We start from the raw sequence: 17,739 nt of genomic DNA, 5'->3' as shown, positions 1-17,739 counted from the left end.
CTCGGGGGACCGTTTCTGTGACCATCACCCCACTCCGCAGGTGGGGCGTCTCCCACGTCAGGATCCCCAAGACGGACTTGTCCTGAGTCAGGATCGAACACCGCGTCCCGTCAGGCTCATGAGGCTGCACAAACACTTGTGGCCATCTGTCCTCGAGGAGCCGGTCCATCTGCCCCCTCCCGGTCACCGCCAGGCCCCGCCGTCTGTGGAGCCCACCTCCCGCGGGGTGGGCAACCCTGTCAGCTCAGCATGGGCCCCGCTGGCAGGCTGCCTGGGCGTCCAGCCCCGTCCCTGCCACGCGAGCCCACGGCCGGGCGGACACTGGGCTCAGGAACGGAAAGGCCAGCGAGTAGCCGAGGCCCTGGACGCGCTGCCCACCCCCGTGCTGGGGAGACTGAGGCAGGGGCGGGTCCATGCACCTCCCTCCTCACGGCACTGCACTCGTCCCTGGAGCGGGCTTGCAGGCTTTGTGCTAATTACGAGAAAATACATTATGACATTATGTTCAGTCTCTCGTAAGACAGGCTGAGGTCTGAACAGAGCTTCCCCACACTTGGGCCACTCGGGCCGCGGAAACACAACGGGACCGGGACCGGCGTCTGAGCGTCACCTCTGAGCCATGCAGCCGGCACACAGCCAGGGCTCGGTGGCCAGTGGCCCGCAGGCTCAGGGGCTTCGTGGCCCGTGATGCCCCGGCTGGGGCCCGTCACTAAACGGCTCCAACCAGACGACCGCGACACTCGGGCTTCTCAGCGGGCGGCCCATGGTCAAGGAGGGTGTTCATCGTATGTCCAAGTTCCCGGGGCCCCTGGGTCCCACGCCCCCTGTGGCCCTGCCATGTGTCACGCGTCACAACCAGCTCTGGGACGTCGGCCCGGGACGGCGGGTCATGATGAGGAGGAATCATGACCGAGAACATCTGCTCTTCGGGGTGTGTGTGCACACTCGGCATCTTGCAGGCGGGAACCGGGCTTAACGGGCTAAGGAATCTGTCGGGTCACTCGGCCGCCAGGAGAGCCCCAGGCTGTGGTTCCGGAATGTGGGTGCTGACCCCAGAGCCTCGTCTGGTCTTCTCACCTCCTCACCTCCCCTGCCGGCCGCACACAGCGCAGCTCCTCTGCTCGGCCGAGAGCGCCCACCCCAGGGGCGTCAGCCCCCAAGTCCCCGTCCCCCGGGGGCTCCTCGGCCGCGCCTGCTTCTCCCGGGGAGTCTCCTGCTCCTGGGTGGCGGGTCAGCGCGTCACTGTTTCCTTGGAAGACAACAGGTTTATGAAGTTGAACATAAATGAGCTTATTGCAGGGCACCTACGTGGTCAAGCAACGACAGGGCGTGGAGCCCGTTAGCACATGCGACCCGACCACCATCCTCCTTCACCTGGGTTTTCGGGGGGCCAGACTGCCCCCATTTGCTTGGCCTCGCTGGACTTGCCTCGCCCGGGCCCCAAACCCCAGACACCGCAGCGTTTCTGCCACATGCTTCCGGCAGGGGGATACGCACAGCATCACCAGGAGCTTTGCATCGCCTCCTTTGAAATAAGAAGCAACCGCAGGTGAAGAGAATCCCAAGAAAAACCCCGCATCGCTAAGCTGCCGTGGAGCCCGCGGGGAGTCGGTGCGCCAGAGGCCAGGGTGAGGGCCTGGGTGCAGGCCACAGTGGGGCGGAGCCTGTCCCGGTGGTGCAGGCGGGGCCCTGCCCTGCAGGGTGGGGGAGAGCCCCCTGGGCCCCCAGCCACTGCCTATAGGACCACAGGGAGGCCTGAGCAGCGTGGAGGGGAGAGAGACGGAGAGCTGAGGAGGGACGGGAAGGCCAGCAGCGCCGGCATGAAGGCCACGGCAGGGGCCCGGCCACGCTCCGCAGGGCCTGAGGCGCCGGGGCCCTTGTAGCAGCAGAGGGATAACGTGAGCCCTGGACCAGCCCTGCCTCATCCTGTGCAAAGTCTGTCTGCAGTGAGGAAGAGGAGACGCCACGTAGAAAGCCCTAGAACATTCCACAGGACGGGCTGCAGCCTAATCCCCCCATCCTGTCCCCGTGGGCAACTCAGCCTGGGTTTCTGGCACCTGCAACCGGTGTGTGGCACGAGCAAGGGGACGGGGCCTAGGGAGCCCAGCACGCTGCCGTGTGCCCACGTGGGCTCGGCAGCGTCCCCCCAGCCCAGACGCCCATGACATGCCCAACAGGGTGGGACACAGGACATGGAGGCTGCCCAGCTGGGAGCCGAGAACCAACCTGGAGGGCTCACCAGGCCGCTGCAAACAAGCCAGCCTGGTGCAGGGTAACAGGAGAAAACACTCTGGACACACTGTGGGAGGGACCACAGTGACCTGGGGAGCCAGGAGGTCCCCAGGGAGGTATGGCCAGGAGGAGCGAGCCCCCCACGGGAGTGAGTGCGCCCTGGGGCAGGGGGCGGGGGGGGGGTGACACGAGCTGGGGGTCCTGTGGTCTGGGGCCTCCCAGGGGTGGGGGGCTCACGTTACCCAGAACGTCCTGGAGAAAGTGGGTGAGCTGGCTGTTGCGGTACGGGATGTGGCCTCTGCGCTCCGACAGGGCCCCCAGGACATCCGCGAGGGCCGCCAGGCTCCGGTTTATGAACGAAGTCTCCCTGAGGGCCGATCCTGTCACGCCGGACACACCTAGGAACGCGCGAACACCCAGCCACATGGTGAGGATGTGCAATGAATATTCTGGCTACGTCAAGGAATGAACCAGGAAAAGCAAAACTGGCGCTCCTCAGGAGGGGAGCACGGGATGGGGAGACCCTCCGTCCCATCAGCATCCTCCTCCCACATGGCCTCGCCTGGGGATGGGCTGACCCACAGCCGAGCCATGGAGAAGGGTACCATGTTGGGATGCACAGCTGCCCCCGGGGAGGAGCAGGTGCAAGACGACTGGACCCTGGGCAGCTGGCTCACACACCCCCACGTCCCCGCGCGCCCCAGAGAGAGCCCCTGCTCTGGGCTCACCTGCGCACTCGCTGCCCGCCAGGTCCACGAGCTGCAGCTTGGCATGCACCTGCTCCATGGGCTGCTGGGCCCCCAGGGACCCGGCCGAGGCTCTGCCACAGGAGGCGCCCCCCCTGCTCCCTGAGGCCGGCTGCCCCTCCAGCGGTGGTCCCTCTGCCTGCTGGTCAGCTGCAAGGGGATGACACATACCCGGGAATGACGTCCAGGATGCCTCCCTCAGCTTCCCACGGCTGAAGGACCAGCCCTCACCCCAAGGGCCCACGCACCAGAGGGTGCTTCCTCCGACCCATAGACCCCAGACAGGGCAGGGCCGCCCGCAGGAGGGGGACGGGCGGAGGGCAGTGCACTGCCCTCGAAGGTGAGGCTGATGCCTACTTGGTCCCCAGGACGCTGAAGGATGTTCCCAGACACGTTCAGTAATGACGGGAACCTGACAGGCCCTTACGGAGGTCATTCCACAGTGTGTTTCCGAGCCCCCGAGCCCCCAAGGAAACCCTGACAGAACGCTTCTTCATCGCGCGTGTGCATCAATGTCATCGTGCATTCTTCCCAAACAGACTTCTTAAGGAGATTATTTTAAACCTAAACGGTATATACTCATTGTGGAAAGCATAAAAAATTACCAAAATAAAAAACAACATAGAAACCGCTCTGGTCTCACTGCCTTCCCACATGTGACCGTGAGCTCCCTGAACTGCTGGTGTGCACGCGTCCATGCGGGGCCCAGCCCTCCCTGCAGGCGCCCTGGCCTGGGGCGAGTCGGGCTGAGTTCGGGGGTGGGGGGGTGCGGTCAGTAATCTCTGGATGGTCGTGCCTCCCCCTTCCTTGGTGGCCACAGGGTTGGGAGGGCGCCATCCACGCTGGCCTGCAACCTGAGTGAGGTGTGGCCTCTCCAGTGGCAGCCCACCAGGACCAGGCATTGGTTCCCTCTGTGTGAAGGGGGGCCCTGGACCCTCCACCCTCTGCCAGTGGGCTCTGGCACTGGAGCCTGCAGAAATTGGGGTCCTCGGGTCCATCATCCCTCCCCCCGCCCCCTGGGGGGTCTGTTGGCTGGGCGGCGCCCCCGTGCTTCTCAAGCCATGCAGGCGACCCCGTGTGCACTGGCCCAGTCGTCACTGACCAGGACGCACAGACCTTGCCACACGTCCTTACTTTTCTTAAATACTTGGCACCATTTTATATGCTGCCCGGTGACTTTGCAAACCCAAACCACACTCACTGTGCCCCTCGTGGCGCAGGCATCATATTCCCAGGTACGAAGATGCCCGGCCTCCCCGTGTTAACAAAGCCTTCCCCTCCCTCTCAGAAGTCCCCTTCCACCGCAGCCCGGCTCCAGATCCCCCAGAGGCGGGTTTGCAGTTCCCGCCCTCGGCCTCCTCCGACGCCGCAGATCCTGCGGGTGCACGGATTCTCTCCCCGCTGCGAGGATTCCCATTCCATGCCCGACCGGTGCGCGTGGCCACTTACCGGGGCTGCCGCAGGCAGCGGGACCCGTGGTGAGAGTGGCCGTTATTATCAGGTGGGATCTGGAGGAACGGGCGTGCACGAGGGTGGCCAGCTCCGCCCTGAGCCGCAGGCTTCCGGCAGCGAGTGCCACGAAGTCCTCCGCGCTGTGGACGGGCCTGGAGGAGAGCATGCAGGATGGGGAGCTCGGCCACGGCAGCGGTGACGGACGCCCTCCACCCTGCACATGCACCAGGGCCCCCACTGTAAGAAAGCAGACTGAAGCACATATTAGACAAAACAAAACATAATAACATCAAACGCCTTCCTTTCTTTGAGGCCTGGACGACCGACGTATCACGAATTGCTTAATCTAGAATAATCAAGGGTCTCAGATCTTTTTACCACCCAGTCTTCTGTTGCATGTCCCCATGGACCCCAATAAAACCCTTCTCCCTACTTCAGTTGGTGAGGGATGACAGCTAGTCAGACGTTGCCTTTGGCAGGACCTACTTTGTTCCGTGTCTTATTAGTCAAAAGCTGAAAGTTCTGGTTGCCTGGTGCAGACTCATGGCTCGATGCATCATCCCCCCGTAGGATTTTTCCAGATGCGAGAAACAGCTGCAGCCCCTCCCCCTTACTGCCTCTGAGACCCCAGCACAGGCTCACTGCCCTCCTCCTGGTCAACACGGGGAGACGGCTCCCTGCCGCCTGTGAGCTCACCGGATGCACGGCCGCAGGTCCAGGGAGCACGCAGCTGTGAGGAGCCTACCTGTCTAATCAACATGAGGGGACTTCTTGCTTTTTCACAGGACAAATAATTACCGTCTTCTATAAAATATTGAGACGTGCAGGTGGCACCGAGGACGTCCGTCCACGTCTCCAGGCTCGCCCCCTGGTCTCAAATACAGGGCCTGTGCCATGCATTTTCCATCAAGATATTTTAAAAGGTTGATTTGTTCATCTGTTTTAAGTGTGGTTTTAAAAAGATAATTTCTCCAGCAAATTGAAAAATACACAGCACGTCTTAAGCAGGAGAACAGGGTGAGCCACCTCAGAGACAAACATGCAGATCCCGTGATGCGGCTGGGGTCCCGGGAAGGTGCTGGGGTTGGGGGGGATACTCACTCTCGGGTCAGCAGAGGGACCTCCCGCCTCGCATCCTTGGTTGTCAGGGCCTCACGCCTGCGCCCAGACGTCTCCATGCCACACGCTTTGGCCAGAAGGTCAAAAATGTTGTTATTATAGACTTCCACTATGGACAGGTCAACCTGCAGGCGCCTCGATGGGTTTTCTGCAATGAGCCTGGTGGGGAACACGAGGGGGGGCAGGACACGAGGGACTCAGCTGTGGTCTGCGCTTGGCTAGCCCCAGGAGGAAGCTGTAAGACAAGCACTGTCACAGGGAGAGGATCAGAGTCCTGATGAGGCTCCGCGAGACCCCAGCCCGGGAGTGCAGGGCCGCGTCTTACCAACGGAGCAGGGGTGGGGGGCTGCACTGCAAGGCGAGCAACCGTCCTGGGAAGAGCTGCTGCACCTGAGCTGTATCTAAATCAATGATTTCGGTCACGGGTGCCCAAGATTGCAAGCACACGAGAAGGAAGCAGGGAAACTCCACGGCCCCCATTCAGAAAGCCCTTTGCCCGGGTGTCACGGCTTCGCACGAGCCCAAAGCGAGCTGCGGGGACAGGAGGGCTGTTGCACCTTTCTGGGACCAGGGTTCACTTTGCTCTGGCGAAGGCTGAACACAGACTTCTGGACCCAGCCCCATGCACCCAGGCCTCTGGACGAGCCCAGCCTGTGACCTCCTGACACCCCACCCGGGCTCCAGAGACAACTGCACATCTCGTGTTTCATCTTGTCAAGTGCTATGTGCTGACTGCAGAGAGGTTTAAAAATACGGATACTACCCGCCTAGAGAAACCCCAAAACCCCAAGCAGGGGAAGAGTGACTGCCAGCCCGGCTCCTCCCCGCCCACGTCCCTCCTGGGGCCTTTCCACAAAACTCCCCACACGGCCCACTGCGGCCGCCTCTGTCTTCTGGGGACGTCGCTTCTCTGACACGTGCACAGTGAGACCACTCTGACTCTGACTACGGTGCTTCCTCGTCCACAAGGGAAGTCTGGATCTGTGGCCTGCGTGCGTCTTGCACAAGCACGGCTGGATTGCGTTTTTCCTAAGGAGCTACAAGGAGCCAAGAATATAATGAGCAGTTAACATCCTCTGATGATACAGTCAAGAAAACAAGAAAGACTAAAATGAAAGAAAAAAAATAACTTCTCCAGTAAAAATGATTTTGGGCAAAGAGCTCAGATGCGGCTCGCCCTCCGTGCCGGGAGGAGCCTGTAAGAACAGTAACAAGGGTGGGGGGGGGGTGCGAAGAGCTAGGTCTGCTGAACTGGGGGTTCCAAGAACATGTAGGTGCAAACCTGACCTCAGCGTGTGGCTCCGTCCCCTGGTGTGACTGGCCGTGTCCGTGGGCACCACAAAACCCAAATTCAAAAGTTCTTATCTACGTAATTGCAGGGAGCTAATTTGAAGATTTTCTTCCATGAAATCAAGCACCTGATGTGCCTCCTGTGTCAACTCATGTGTCCCTCAGGTATTTAGTGGTTTCCCAGGTGCTGCGAACGGTGTTGAAAAGTGGCGTTCGGTCCTCGCCTTGGAGAAGCCCAGTGTCTAGGAGGCAGGACGCATGCATAAGCAATCACTATGCTGTGCTGTACATTTTACACGAAAATGCACATAGGCTCCTGCGAGGTTACAAAGGGGGTACTGATCCCCGAGGCAGGGCAGGCGGGGGCGCGTCCCCCTGGCTCCTCACTGTCCGTGTTCATTCTGGGCTTTCCGGAGGTGAAAATGGTCATGCACATGCCCTGTGGTCCTGCGCCTTCAGGTGGAAAAGCCTCCGAACGTTTGCTGAGAAGCTGCGATCAGCCAGGAAGGACGCCGATGCGGCTCCTGAGAGCGTCCCCAGGTGGCATCCACTGCATTTAAGCGCCACGGGAGTGCCTTCCTCTTGTAAAGCCGCAGACTCCGTAGGGCAAGGGGTTCACAAGACCCGTCCCTGGTGACAATGCCTGAGCGTGCTACGGCCGTGTGCTCGGGACAGACAGACTGCCTGCATTCTGACCTGGGCACCAAACCACCTGCAGACGGAGCTGAACACATTCCAGGTCGTGTCTGCTCGGGCTTCGGAAACAAAGTGGCACAAACTGTTCTGCATCTGGGCTGTTAGACTCGTTTTTTTGGAAACAGTGACTCCAGGCTAGGGAGGCCACGTGCCCCCAAAATCAGAGATGCAGACCTCCCTCCGAAGGACTGGACGGCCCTGGCCCACTGCGCTGCGCGGGCACACCCAGACCACGTTCAGTTACCATCCATGCCTGACTCAAAACACAGACCACGTCAGAGAGCAGGTGAGTGAACACCTGTCCATGATGCCATTTCTCCACCTGGTGAAGCTGCGGACCCCATGCCTACCATTCCTTCCTGACCTCCGAGCCCGTGCAGTCTGTTTGCGGTCCTCACGGGGAAGGCAGGTCTGTCTACCACCCCGGCTTTCCACAAGCATGCAGCTTGTGTCGGGAATATGATGAACCGAGACTCAGAGATGCCATCAAGCCACGTCCGCCCCGGCAATCCCGGCCGTGGCTCACTCCCGGGGGGCCCTGCTGCAAGACGACGGGGCCAGGAGGCCCGTGAACCTCGGCTCCTGCTATTCTCACCCACTCGGGACCTCGGGCCTCGGCTCTGTGTCGGGGCCTTGAGAGTTGGCTTAGCAGGAAGGAAAAGCCGTGGTTGGTGACTTAATGCCTCGCACGTTCCACCCATCGAAATGGATGTTGTCCAGAGCAGGCATCTTCACGATGCCAAGGGAGCAGTGAGCACAGGGCTGGAGGAGCAGTCCAGTCCACAGGCGCCGGCGAGGACCCCAGAGCCTGGAACAGCAGTGCTCCTGGGGGGGCCCTTCTCCACCACTCCCGGTCTCTCCGATGTCCCTCTTTCCACATGACACCCAGGAACGCCAAGAGCTGCTGCAGCTCTGCTGTAGTCGAGCCGTGGCCACTGCTTGGCCAACGTGGCTGCTGCCTGGTGAGGATTCCCCAGAGGAGGACAGATGGCCCTCCTGCCAGCACCGGTCAGCTCTGCTGAGGACATCTGTGACTCACGCTGCAGTCCCGGCCCCTTGAAATTCTGAAACTAAACCGAATACTTGATGGAGTGCAGCATCCTCAGAGGAGGTCTCTGTGGCCTGAGTGATGGCCCCGTGTCCACAGAGGCCCTGCCCTGGGCTGGTTTACGCCAAGGAGGCCACACACCTCCTCAGATAGATGCCACGAGGGCAGGGTTGACGCGCTCTTCCCGGAGAAGTCTGCAGGGCTGGCCGCAGGCCCCTGACCTTCTCCCGCATCTCGGAAATGCACAGACACACACTTGGGAGTGGCGGCCCCGAGCGGAGCCTGTCATCAGCCTCACGGCCCCTGAGATTCCCAGAATGGCTGTTACACAGCACAGCCTCACCCGTGCCGACAGGTACTTTTCAGAAGTAGTAAGAGTGAACATCATAAAGGCACTATGTGCACCAATAGTTACAGGATGTTGATTTGAAGAGGCACCAAAATATCAGGCTGTGTGGGGGTTCTTGCATCTTTATCTGGCCCTGATTTTAAGACATGGAAGGCTCGCCAAGGAGACACGGAGAGGAACCGAATCTCGGGCGATCGGCAGCACGGAACAGCCCTGGCTCCCCTGGAGACCTGCTGCTGGGAGGCGCCTTCTCCTCTCAAGGAGCTGCCAAGTTCACGGGGACGTGACACATAGGCCACAGGGTGAGCCCACAGCACTCACAAAGCAGGTGCACAATGAAAATGAGTCTCTTGCACAGCGGCCCCCTGAAGGCAGGGATGGTCAGCGTCCAGGCCTCGAGGCTGGAACGTCACTTGGGCTGCCAAGGACAACTTGTCACGATTTTTTTCCCAGGTAAAATCATGAAAATGCAGGGCGGGGGGTGGGGGTCTCTTCTGGGAATGTTTCCCCAGAATAGGAGCATCTTTAACGTGCCAGCTCGCCCTAACTCCAAAGAAGAAAACCGGATGCATCTACTCTTTCCAGGGCCAGGAGGCAAGGAAAAGACAACGGGGTCTCGCTCTGTCCCCTTCCCGTCTAGGACAGAAAACCTCCCTGCTCCACCCTCTCTTGACCGGGAAAACTGTCTTGCTAGGGAAGCTCTTCCAAGAAGTTTTGTCTTGGGGCGCCTGGGGGGCTCCGTTTACTAAGCATCCGACTCTTGATTTGGGCTCAGGTCATGACCCCAGGGTCATGGGGTGGAGCCCCGTGTTGAACTCTGCACTCAGTGGGGAGTCTGCCAGAGATGCTCTCTCCCTCCTTCCCCCTCGGCCCCTCCCCCCTTAAAATACATAAATAAAATCTTAAAAAAGAACCAACTCTTTAAAAAGAAAGAAGTTTTGTCTTCACGACAGAATTTCAACATCAGGGTGCTACAAGAATTCCTAGTGTTTGTGGTCCTGAGGCCCCGAGTACTGAAGCACCGTGGATTGCAGCACGTTCCCGCAGGAGCAGCAGATGCGGTCTCTGCAGAGGGGAACTCTCCACCCCCCACACCCTCTGCTGCTGTGGTTGTCCACTCACTGCCCCCAGGTACCTGAACAGCTCCCCAGCAGCCCTGGGCATGATTCCGAGGTCGCTGTGAGGTCCCCACGGTGGGATGCGCTCCTCCTTAGAGTGTGGACCCAGCATGGTGTAGCTCTTCCCACATCCTGTCTGCCCGTAAGCCATAATGCAGACGTTGTACCTAAAACCCAACACTGATTTCAGTGCCGCAAAATGCACAGTGGATCTGTTGCCATACCTGGATTCTAAGAAAACGTTTACTTGGATGGAAAATTCAGGGTGCCTGGGTGGTTCAGTGGGTGAAGCGCCAGCCTTTGGCTCAGGTCATGATCCCAGTGTCCTGGGATCCTGTTCAAAAGGGAGTCTGCTTCCCCTTCTCCCTCTGCCCCTCCCTCACTGCTCAGGCTCTCTCTTTCAAATAAATAAAATCTTAAAAAAAAAAAAAGAAAATTCAATACATTTTCTCTGTATTCCTACGTCACTTGGTTCCTTACAAATCAGGCTTTCCCAGGACTATAGCTGTGTTTTGCATAATCCATGTTGCTGTTTCGTTACACGCTGTTGGGTTAAACCACATTTGCCTTTACACATACACAGCATGCTCCTCATCGGCACCTGCTTCGGCTCGGTGATTCGATATTTGCTCTGGGCGTCCACAGCTGGTGCCCTGCGCTCAAGGCCCATGCAGGGTCCCAACCTGAGCAAGACCCCTTTCTCGCCCACCCACTCTGTCAGCACAGGTTGGGGTCACCCAATGCAGGTGCATCTTGGTAAACCCAGGCTTCTTCTAATGCATGTGAAATGACACCAAATGTGCACACTTTCCTGAGGTTTTCTACCAATGGTTCCCACATTACACATACGATTGTGAGCACTGCCGACAGGACATTTGTTACTTATTCTTAGACTCCCTGATTCCGAGGGACTTGGAGTTTGCATGTCCACAGTCGGCCAGCTCCCTGCATTTCCTTCCAGCCGTTTTATCAGCCCAAAATGTCAATGGGAAGGTTGAAACATCGAAAGAATATTTGAAATGCATTGATACAACAAGATATGCATTTGTGATGTAAACATACAAATGCTATACACGGACATCCTTACATGAAGGTGCAGGTGATCCAGACCTCAGGGGCTGGACGCCAAGCCCTGACCCAGCTTCATGTCATGGAGGGGACAAGTCTGTCCCCACACGGGCCCCATCTAATGCTCTGATTCCACCCATCGGCCTTTAATCAGATGCATCCTTCAGCTGGAGGTATTCCCAGAGAGTCAGATTGACAGGGGCTGAGACTTGGCCACCACAACTCTGAGGAGGAGCTGGCTGACTGGCGCCTCCAACATGACCAGGGCCCTCCCTCCACCACGATGGGCAGGCCCGGTCCATCAGGGAGCATGTGTTAGGGCGAAAACTGACCAACAGCCTCAGAGCTACCACCCCATCTTTTTTGTCTTCCAGGATGGAAAAGTCTCAAGGTCTTCGTAACAGACACCTCACTGCCTCCCGATCTCACCCCCTCCTGGAGGAGAGGTGTGTGCGGGTCTCTGGTGGCCCCAGCAGGTCAGTGAGCACTCACCCCACCTTTCAAGCCCCTGGGGAATGTGGAGAGGAAAGAAGCCTCTTGAAGAAAGCAGCTCAGGACTTAAAATAATGCCATCTGTTTCACATTTAAAATGGAAAGGCAACTCTGGCAAAGACCATTTAACCACCATGCCTTTTTTATTTCTGGAATCTGCTTACTTAAAAGAGGCCTACTTAAAAAAAAGAAAGACAAAAGAGCCCCCCTATCATTTTCCATGGAAGAACTTATTTTTTTTTTTTGGATGCATATAAAAGCCCCAACATTCCAGAAGAAAAGTGGAAGGAGAAACCGTCCTAGCAGGAGGCTCGGCCCAGCAGGTGCGTGCAGTGAGAGGCACGCGGGTCTCCTGTGGGGACCTGACCCATCACATCATGTGCCTTCCTGGCCCCTGTGATGTGCTAGAGGTGCTGGAGCAACCGTGGGTGGAAACACGGCTGAAATGACAGCTTCCACTTCAGGGACACTGGCCGTGCAGGAGGCTTTGCTGAGCAAACACAAATATGCCTTCTCAGGACGCTGAATGCAGACTCCCCCACCAAACCAGAGTTCTTGCAGGCACGCTGAAGTGGGAAGTCTCAGCATATTGTGTCTCAGCCACACAAACCTGGTTCCATTTGTTGCTGAAAACATGATCTTTACTCTGAAGGTATGACATGCGGCCTTGGGAATCAGGGGTCATGTCTCCGGGACCAGAAGCTCCATCCCAAAAGGATGAGGAGTTCCTCAGTCCAGCGTAAACATGCTCCACAGACATTCTGAAAACTCTAAAAGGCAGAAGGAATCCCAGAGAGCACATGAGCAAATGCCCATGGTCTTCACCCTGTGCACGTGTCACCAGGTGTTTACTGACAGCCGATCCTCAGGTCCTGCTTAGGCCTCTTCCTGGCAGGCAGACCTACTGTCCCCTGATGGATGCTAATCGGCCTGGGGCCACCGGTTTGCTCTGCCATCGTATAAAATGCTCATTGTGTAGCTTGAATGAGATCTACCCACCGTTACACGTAACTGTGATCACAGACCTTGAAGGTCTTTTAACTCACCCATCTATGAGAGACGTAAGCAGCGGGCACACATCCCCAAATACCACTTGCTGAGATTCTTCTGGACCATAAACTCTGAGAGGCAAAGCAAATAAGATGCATTATTGGAAGAAACAGAGATTTACATTTGTAACCAAATTTGAAAACCCTCTAAGAATGAGAGCCCCATCCACTTCCCATCTCAGCCCCCAGCACAGTCAAGGTCCAACTCTGCCAACAATGAACATTGATTCCATTACCGTTCAGGCTGACAGAGGTTAAGGAAAACTGAAGAAATGTCTCCTGTGTTATAAAAACACAATTATGAATGCTTGCAAAGCAGAAAGAAAAGGCAAGCAAGCAAGAAAAAAAGAAGGGATACCATGTAATTATCTTGGAACTAAATTAGCTCCACTTAAGTGGGTCCAACAATAATCATGTAAAAATCATATGCTGGGCAACATTTGATATATAATATTTAACTTTTATGTTCACGCTCTTAAAGGATTGTTTTCCTGAGGCCCCAGGTTAGTGGAGCAGAATGTCCATACGTGTAATGGGACTGGAATGTCTGCTATGGAGAAGGGACTCCGATGTGGTTCTGTGTTTATAAGCACGCACAAACGCAGCTAAGTAGGAAGGAACTTCCAAAAAATGCAGCTCGCTGCACAATTTGAAGCAAGATTGGAATGCAGCTGAAGAGCAGAATTTGTGCCAGACTGCCAAACATATGAAATAAGCACTCGTGGTCGGTTGCATTGAATCGAATGTGCTTTGCATTTAAGCTTAGATGCCTGAACTACAGGTTTTTATTGAGCTGGGCCAAATGCTTCTCTTCTTTCATTTTCAAAATGTGTCAGTGTCCCATTGATCCCTAGTATCTCTAGGAGCAGGAGTAATTTTAAACTTATAAAATGTTGCTTATGATGCATGATCAGGACGGCATTTAGAGAAAGCGGTGTGATGCTGATCTCTTGAATCTTTTTTTTTTTTAAGATTTACTTATTTATTATTTTAGAGAGAGAGCATGAGCAGGGGGCTGGGGCAGAGAGAGAGAGAGAGAATCTCAGACAGACTCTGTGTTGAGTGTTGAGTCCAATGTGGGGCTTCACCTCATCACCCTGAGTTCAGGACCTACGCCAAAACCAAGAGTCGGACACCTAACCAGCTGCACCACCCAGGAGCCCCTGGAGTCTTCTTTTTAACTTATCACCAAACTCCCCAAGGCCTGCTACTCAGCACTAGCCCGCAGCCCTCCACCCAGAGCCTATAGAAGCAGACCTCGCAAATATTTCAGTATCTGAAAAGGGTGAAGACTCTTCCAAAAAACATCATGGAATGTTACCATTACCACATTTTAAAAAATTAATGGCAATGACTTAGCATCACCACCCCCCCAAAGTCAGTGTGTGTTCCCTGACATTCCTCTGGTTCTCTGGTAAGCTTATTTTTCCTCTCAGTTTTTAAAAATCATGATTCAAGCAAGACATTCCCGTGGTTGCTGGCCGAATGTCTCCTGAATCTCTAATCTATGGCAGGGCTCGGCAAGCATTTCCTTTTTTTTTTTTTAAAGGTTTATTTATTTATGATAGACATAGAGAGAGAGAGAGGCAGAGACACAGGAGGAGGGAGAAGCAGGCTCCATGCCTGGAGCCTGACGCAGAACTCGATCCCGGGACTCCAGGATCGCGCCCTGGGCCAAAGGCAGGTGCCAAACCGCTGAGCCACCCAGGGATCCCCAAGCATTTCCTAAATAGTAAATAGTTTAGGCTTGGTGAGCGTCGTCAACGCTCAGCTCTTACTCACCACCAGGAACCCAAGGTCAAAGGTCCTGCCACTTGTACCTGGTAATGCTGTACCAAGTCCAATGCTCAGGGCCCCAGCAGTTGGACATAATGAAGCAGCTGAGTGGTGGCCAGGACCCTCATTCCACTAGCGGAGATGTGGCCAGGCATCCAGGCACTCCAGTGTCAAAGGACCAGATGCTACTGAGCCAGAAGGGGGCTTTAGCGAGGTTGCAGGCTATAGGGTTTGTGCACAAATGTCAATCGTGCTCACACTTACAGACAACCGAGTAAGAGGATACCATGGGAGGAAGGTCCCATAGATGGCAGGAAAAAAGAAAACCAAGAACCTAGCCATATGCTTCATCAGGAATGTCCAAATCCTTTCGGGACAACAGTAATATTAAACTCTCCTGAAAGACACAAAACTCAACTTGAACAAATGAAAAGATGGACCACATACTTGCGCAGCAAGTCTGAGCTCTGTGAGGAAGCCAGATTTTCCAAAGTTACTTTATAAACTTGCCTTAATCCCCCCCAAATGCCGTATACACCATCAGGTTTTTTCTGGAGCCAGACAATGTGTTTAGACAATTTATTTGGCAAAATGAGAGAGCAGAATAGAAAGAAATCCCTGGGCAGGAAAGGAGTGGGGCCGAGGGTGCCTCAGACAAATCCAGGACCAGACCCGCCTGCACGTGGCAGGTGTAGGACGAAGGGGGCACCTCAGATTAGCAGGGAAAAGGTGTGTCTCACTAAGGAGTGTCGAGGTCACTGGGGAGGGACGTGGGCAAAGGTGAAGTAGGATCCATTCCTCAGACATTGGTTATTCTAGGATACATTCCAAATGGATGGTGAGTTTAACGTAAAAAATAAATCACTCGAGTACTGGAAGAACACGTGAGTATATTCTTCTCTAACCCTGTGGCCTTTGTACCTGTAATTAAGTTAAAGGGGAGAAAGCTTTTGCGTGGCTAAGAGATATCAGAAAAAAATACAAATAACAAACCTGGAAAACCAGTTGCCACTTAAAATCATGGACAAAAGATCAATATTCCTGATACATAAAGCGCTCCTAAAAATAGGGAAGGAAAAGGCCAATACTCTCTGTGTTAAACTCTACCATGTCCTCCTAATGTAGGAATCTGCTCCTTACTAGGTTAGAAATCCTTTCTCAGTCTCTGTAGAGGAGCACGTCACAGAACCGCACGTGGCTCTCGTTGCCCGAAAGGACGTCCAGCCCCGTGAAAGAAGCGGGTGCAGGTGACATTGCAGCCACAGCAGGCGGGGCCCCCGGGGCCAGCATGTCCCTAGGAGAAGCTGCAGGTGCTCGAGGTGGGGGTCACGCCAGGCCACGCGGGGTGTTCATTCTGCACAGCCAGCACCCCCCTACCGGCTCCCATCTACACCCAGCCCCACTGGGGGGCTCCAGGGTCTCTGACCCTCTTCTTCTTTCTCCTCTGTGTCTTTGACCATCTCCCCACCTGGACTGTCCTTTCTCTTCTCTACCTGGTTAACTCCTGGCTAACTGAGCTGTCAGGACCCGGGTCGGACGCCCGTGGCTCACCAACAGCCCTCTGCCTACATGTAGTGGGAGCTCGGGGAAGCCTCGAACTCAGGACCACAGGGGACTCAGCACAGACCAGTTGCTAGTCCACCGCGGGTGGCATGAACGCACGTAAGGAGAGGACGACACAGCCAGGAGTCCTTCGGCCACCCCATATGTAAATTATACTCGAGACAATAAAATTGCTCGGTATTTTTCTTATGGCATTTTGGGTCAATGGCTGTTCCTTTTAGTTTGCCACTTTAACAAATAATAACACATTTTTATTCCACTCAGAAGGCAGTGACTATTTTCTGACTCTGGACCCATTCATATTTTTCCTGAATAGTAAGGAGTGTATTTTCCTTTGACACACATTTATTTTTAAAAAGGGGCTAAGCACTGAAACTATTGAGATTTTCTTTCAGAACTGAAATAAGATAATTTAACGTCTATTAGTTCTGTAAAAAGCTGTTATAAAAAAAAAGCAGTGTCCTGGTTTCACAAAACCCACCTGCTCTACTGTTTGTGAAGGGAGACAGCCCCGAGCACCAAAACAGTGTTTCTGCAGAATAAATTCCTATGGAGACCTAACTTTAAATTCTTGCTTCTCAGCCTCCACATGCAGCGGCGTACACACATTCCTTCATCTCTTTTTTTGTTCCAACACCACAGTCGAGATCTTTCCCTTCCATCTGAACTCCAGAGTGTGTGATGACTGCAGCAGGGCACCCCAAGGATCCTGGCATCTGAGTGACGTGTGGGCACCCCCACCCCCCAAACAAGGCCCCCGTGACTGCCGGCCGCAGCGTCCCCACCTCCAGCGCCCTGGCCAGCTCCTCTCTGCCCTGCAGGTTGCAGCTGACTTCATAGGAAGAGCAGACTTTACTCCCCGGAAAGCTGTGTGACCTTTCCTGACCTGTGCCACCTGCCCAGGTGATCCTGTAAAGGTCCTGTGACTTGATTTACACAGACCTGCTCCGAGTCATCTGAGGAGCCACGTAAATGAGACGTGGATTAAAGAGCTGCCTGGTGGCAGGTGGGCTTTTGGGGGGGGTGCGGCTGCCTCCCCCACCACACGCAGGTCACACTGATGACAGGTAACCAGAAACACCAGACAAGTGCTCCAGGGGCACGAGGAGAGACTGCTGGCCCTTGGGGCGGCCGGAGCTGCCCTGCCGGTGGAACCAGGGTTGGAGCAGGAGTGCTCCAGGTGGGCCCGCTCTCTGCAGGGGGGACATCTGGAGCCAGGGGTGGGGGGTGGCCCTATGCCAGGGCGGGGCCAAGATGGTACAGAGTGTGCTGTGTGCCTCAGGCTCTGGATGGGGTGCCCGGGAGGAGCCATGGCCACAGTCCTGCAGGACACGGGAAGATGGGGACAGAAACCCCAAATGGAGCACTCACATGAAGACCGGGTCAAGGTCTAGGGGCTCCTTCACAGCCCTCCCTCCTGAGAACAGGCCTATGCTCCCCCAGGGGCAGTGCCCCCTCCAAAACCCCTTCTCCTGACCCTGACAGGCTGGCACCCCTCAAGGCTAGAGGTCCTCTGTGCAACAGCTCTGCCCTAGTGATGGACGATGACCCCGTCCCCGGCCATAATAACCCTCCAGGGAAAGTCTCGTCATGTTACGTCTACACATGCCCATGTGCCCATGTGCCCATGTGACAGCGCGGGACAGGAGCCCCTGTGCTGAGCCTGTTGTCCCAGGGAAGGTGTCATTCAAGGCAAAGACCCGAGACTTTGCTACTCATACAGCATCACCCAGGACCTTGT

At 55.7% G+C, this 17,739-nt stretch overlaps 2 protein-coding genes across 2 annotated transcripts in view; one reads left to right on the top strand and one right to left on the bottom strand.

The window, feature by feature from the left end:
• Window positions 1–1,314, top strand: part of FRMD1 (FERM domain containing 1) — a 39,899-nt gene extending 38,585 nt beyond the window's left edge. The window contains exon 14 of the transcript XR_008662486.1: window positions 41–1,314. The gene's annotated coding sequence lies outside the window, so the exon portion shown is untranslated. The remainder of the gene's footprint in view (window positions 1–40) is intronic.
• Window positions 1,315–1,360: 46 nt separating this feature from the next.
• Window positions 1,361–15,895, bottom strand: KIF25 (kinesin family member 25). Its single transcript, XM_055309802.1, has 8 exons — window positions 15,813–15,895; window positions 12,657–12,731; window positions 10,068–10,217; window positions 5,532–5,708; window positions 4,428–4,582; window positions 2,961–3,455; window positions 2,475–2,630; window positions 1,361–1,525 (listed from the first exon to the last, which is right to left on the bottom strand). The coding sequence occupies exons 1-8, from the start codon at window positions 15,893–15,895 to the stop codon at window positions 1,371–1,373; spliced, it is 1,446 nt and encodes a 481-aa protein (XP_055165777.1). The 3' UTR covers window positions 1,361–1,370.
• Between the last annotated feature and the right edge of the window lie 1,844 nt (window positions 15,896–17,739).

This window comes from Nyctereutes procyonoides, unplaced genomic scaffold (assembly GCF_905146905.1).
Source record: "Nyctereutes procyonoides isolate TBG_1078 unplaced genomic scaffold, NYPRO_anot_genome, whole genome shotgun sequence".
Classification (NCBI taxonomy): Eukaryota; Metazoa; Chordata; class Mammalia; order Carnivora; family Canidae; genus Nyctereutes; species Nyctereutes procyonoides.
Note: the sequence above shows the minus strand (reverse complement) of the source record. Positions and strands in the feature narration are given on the sequence as shown.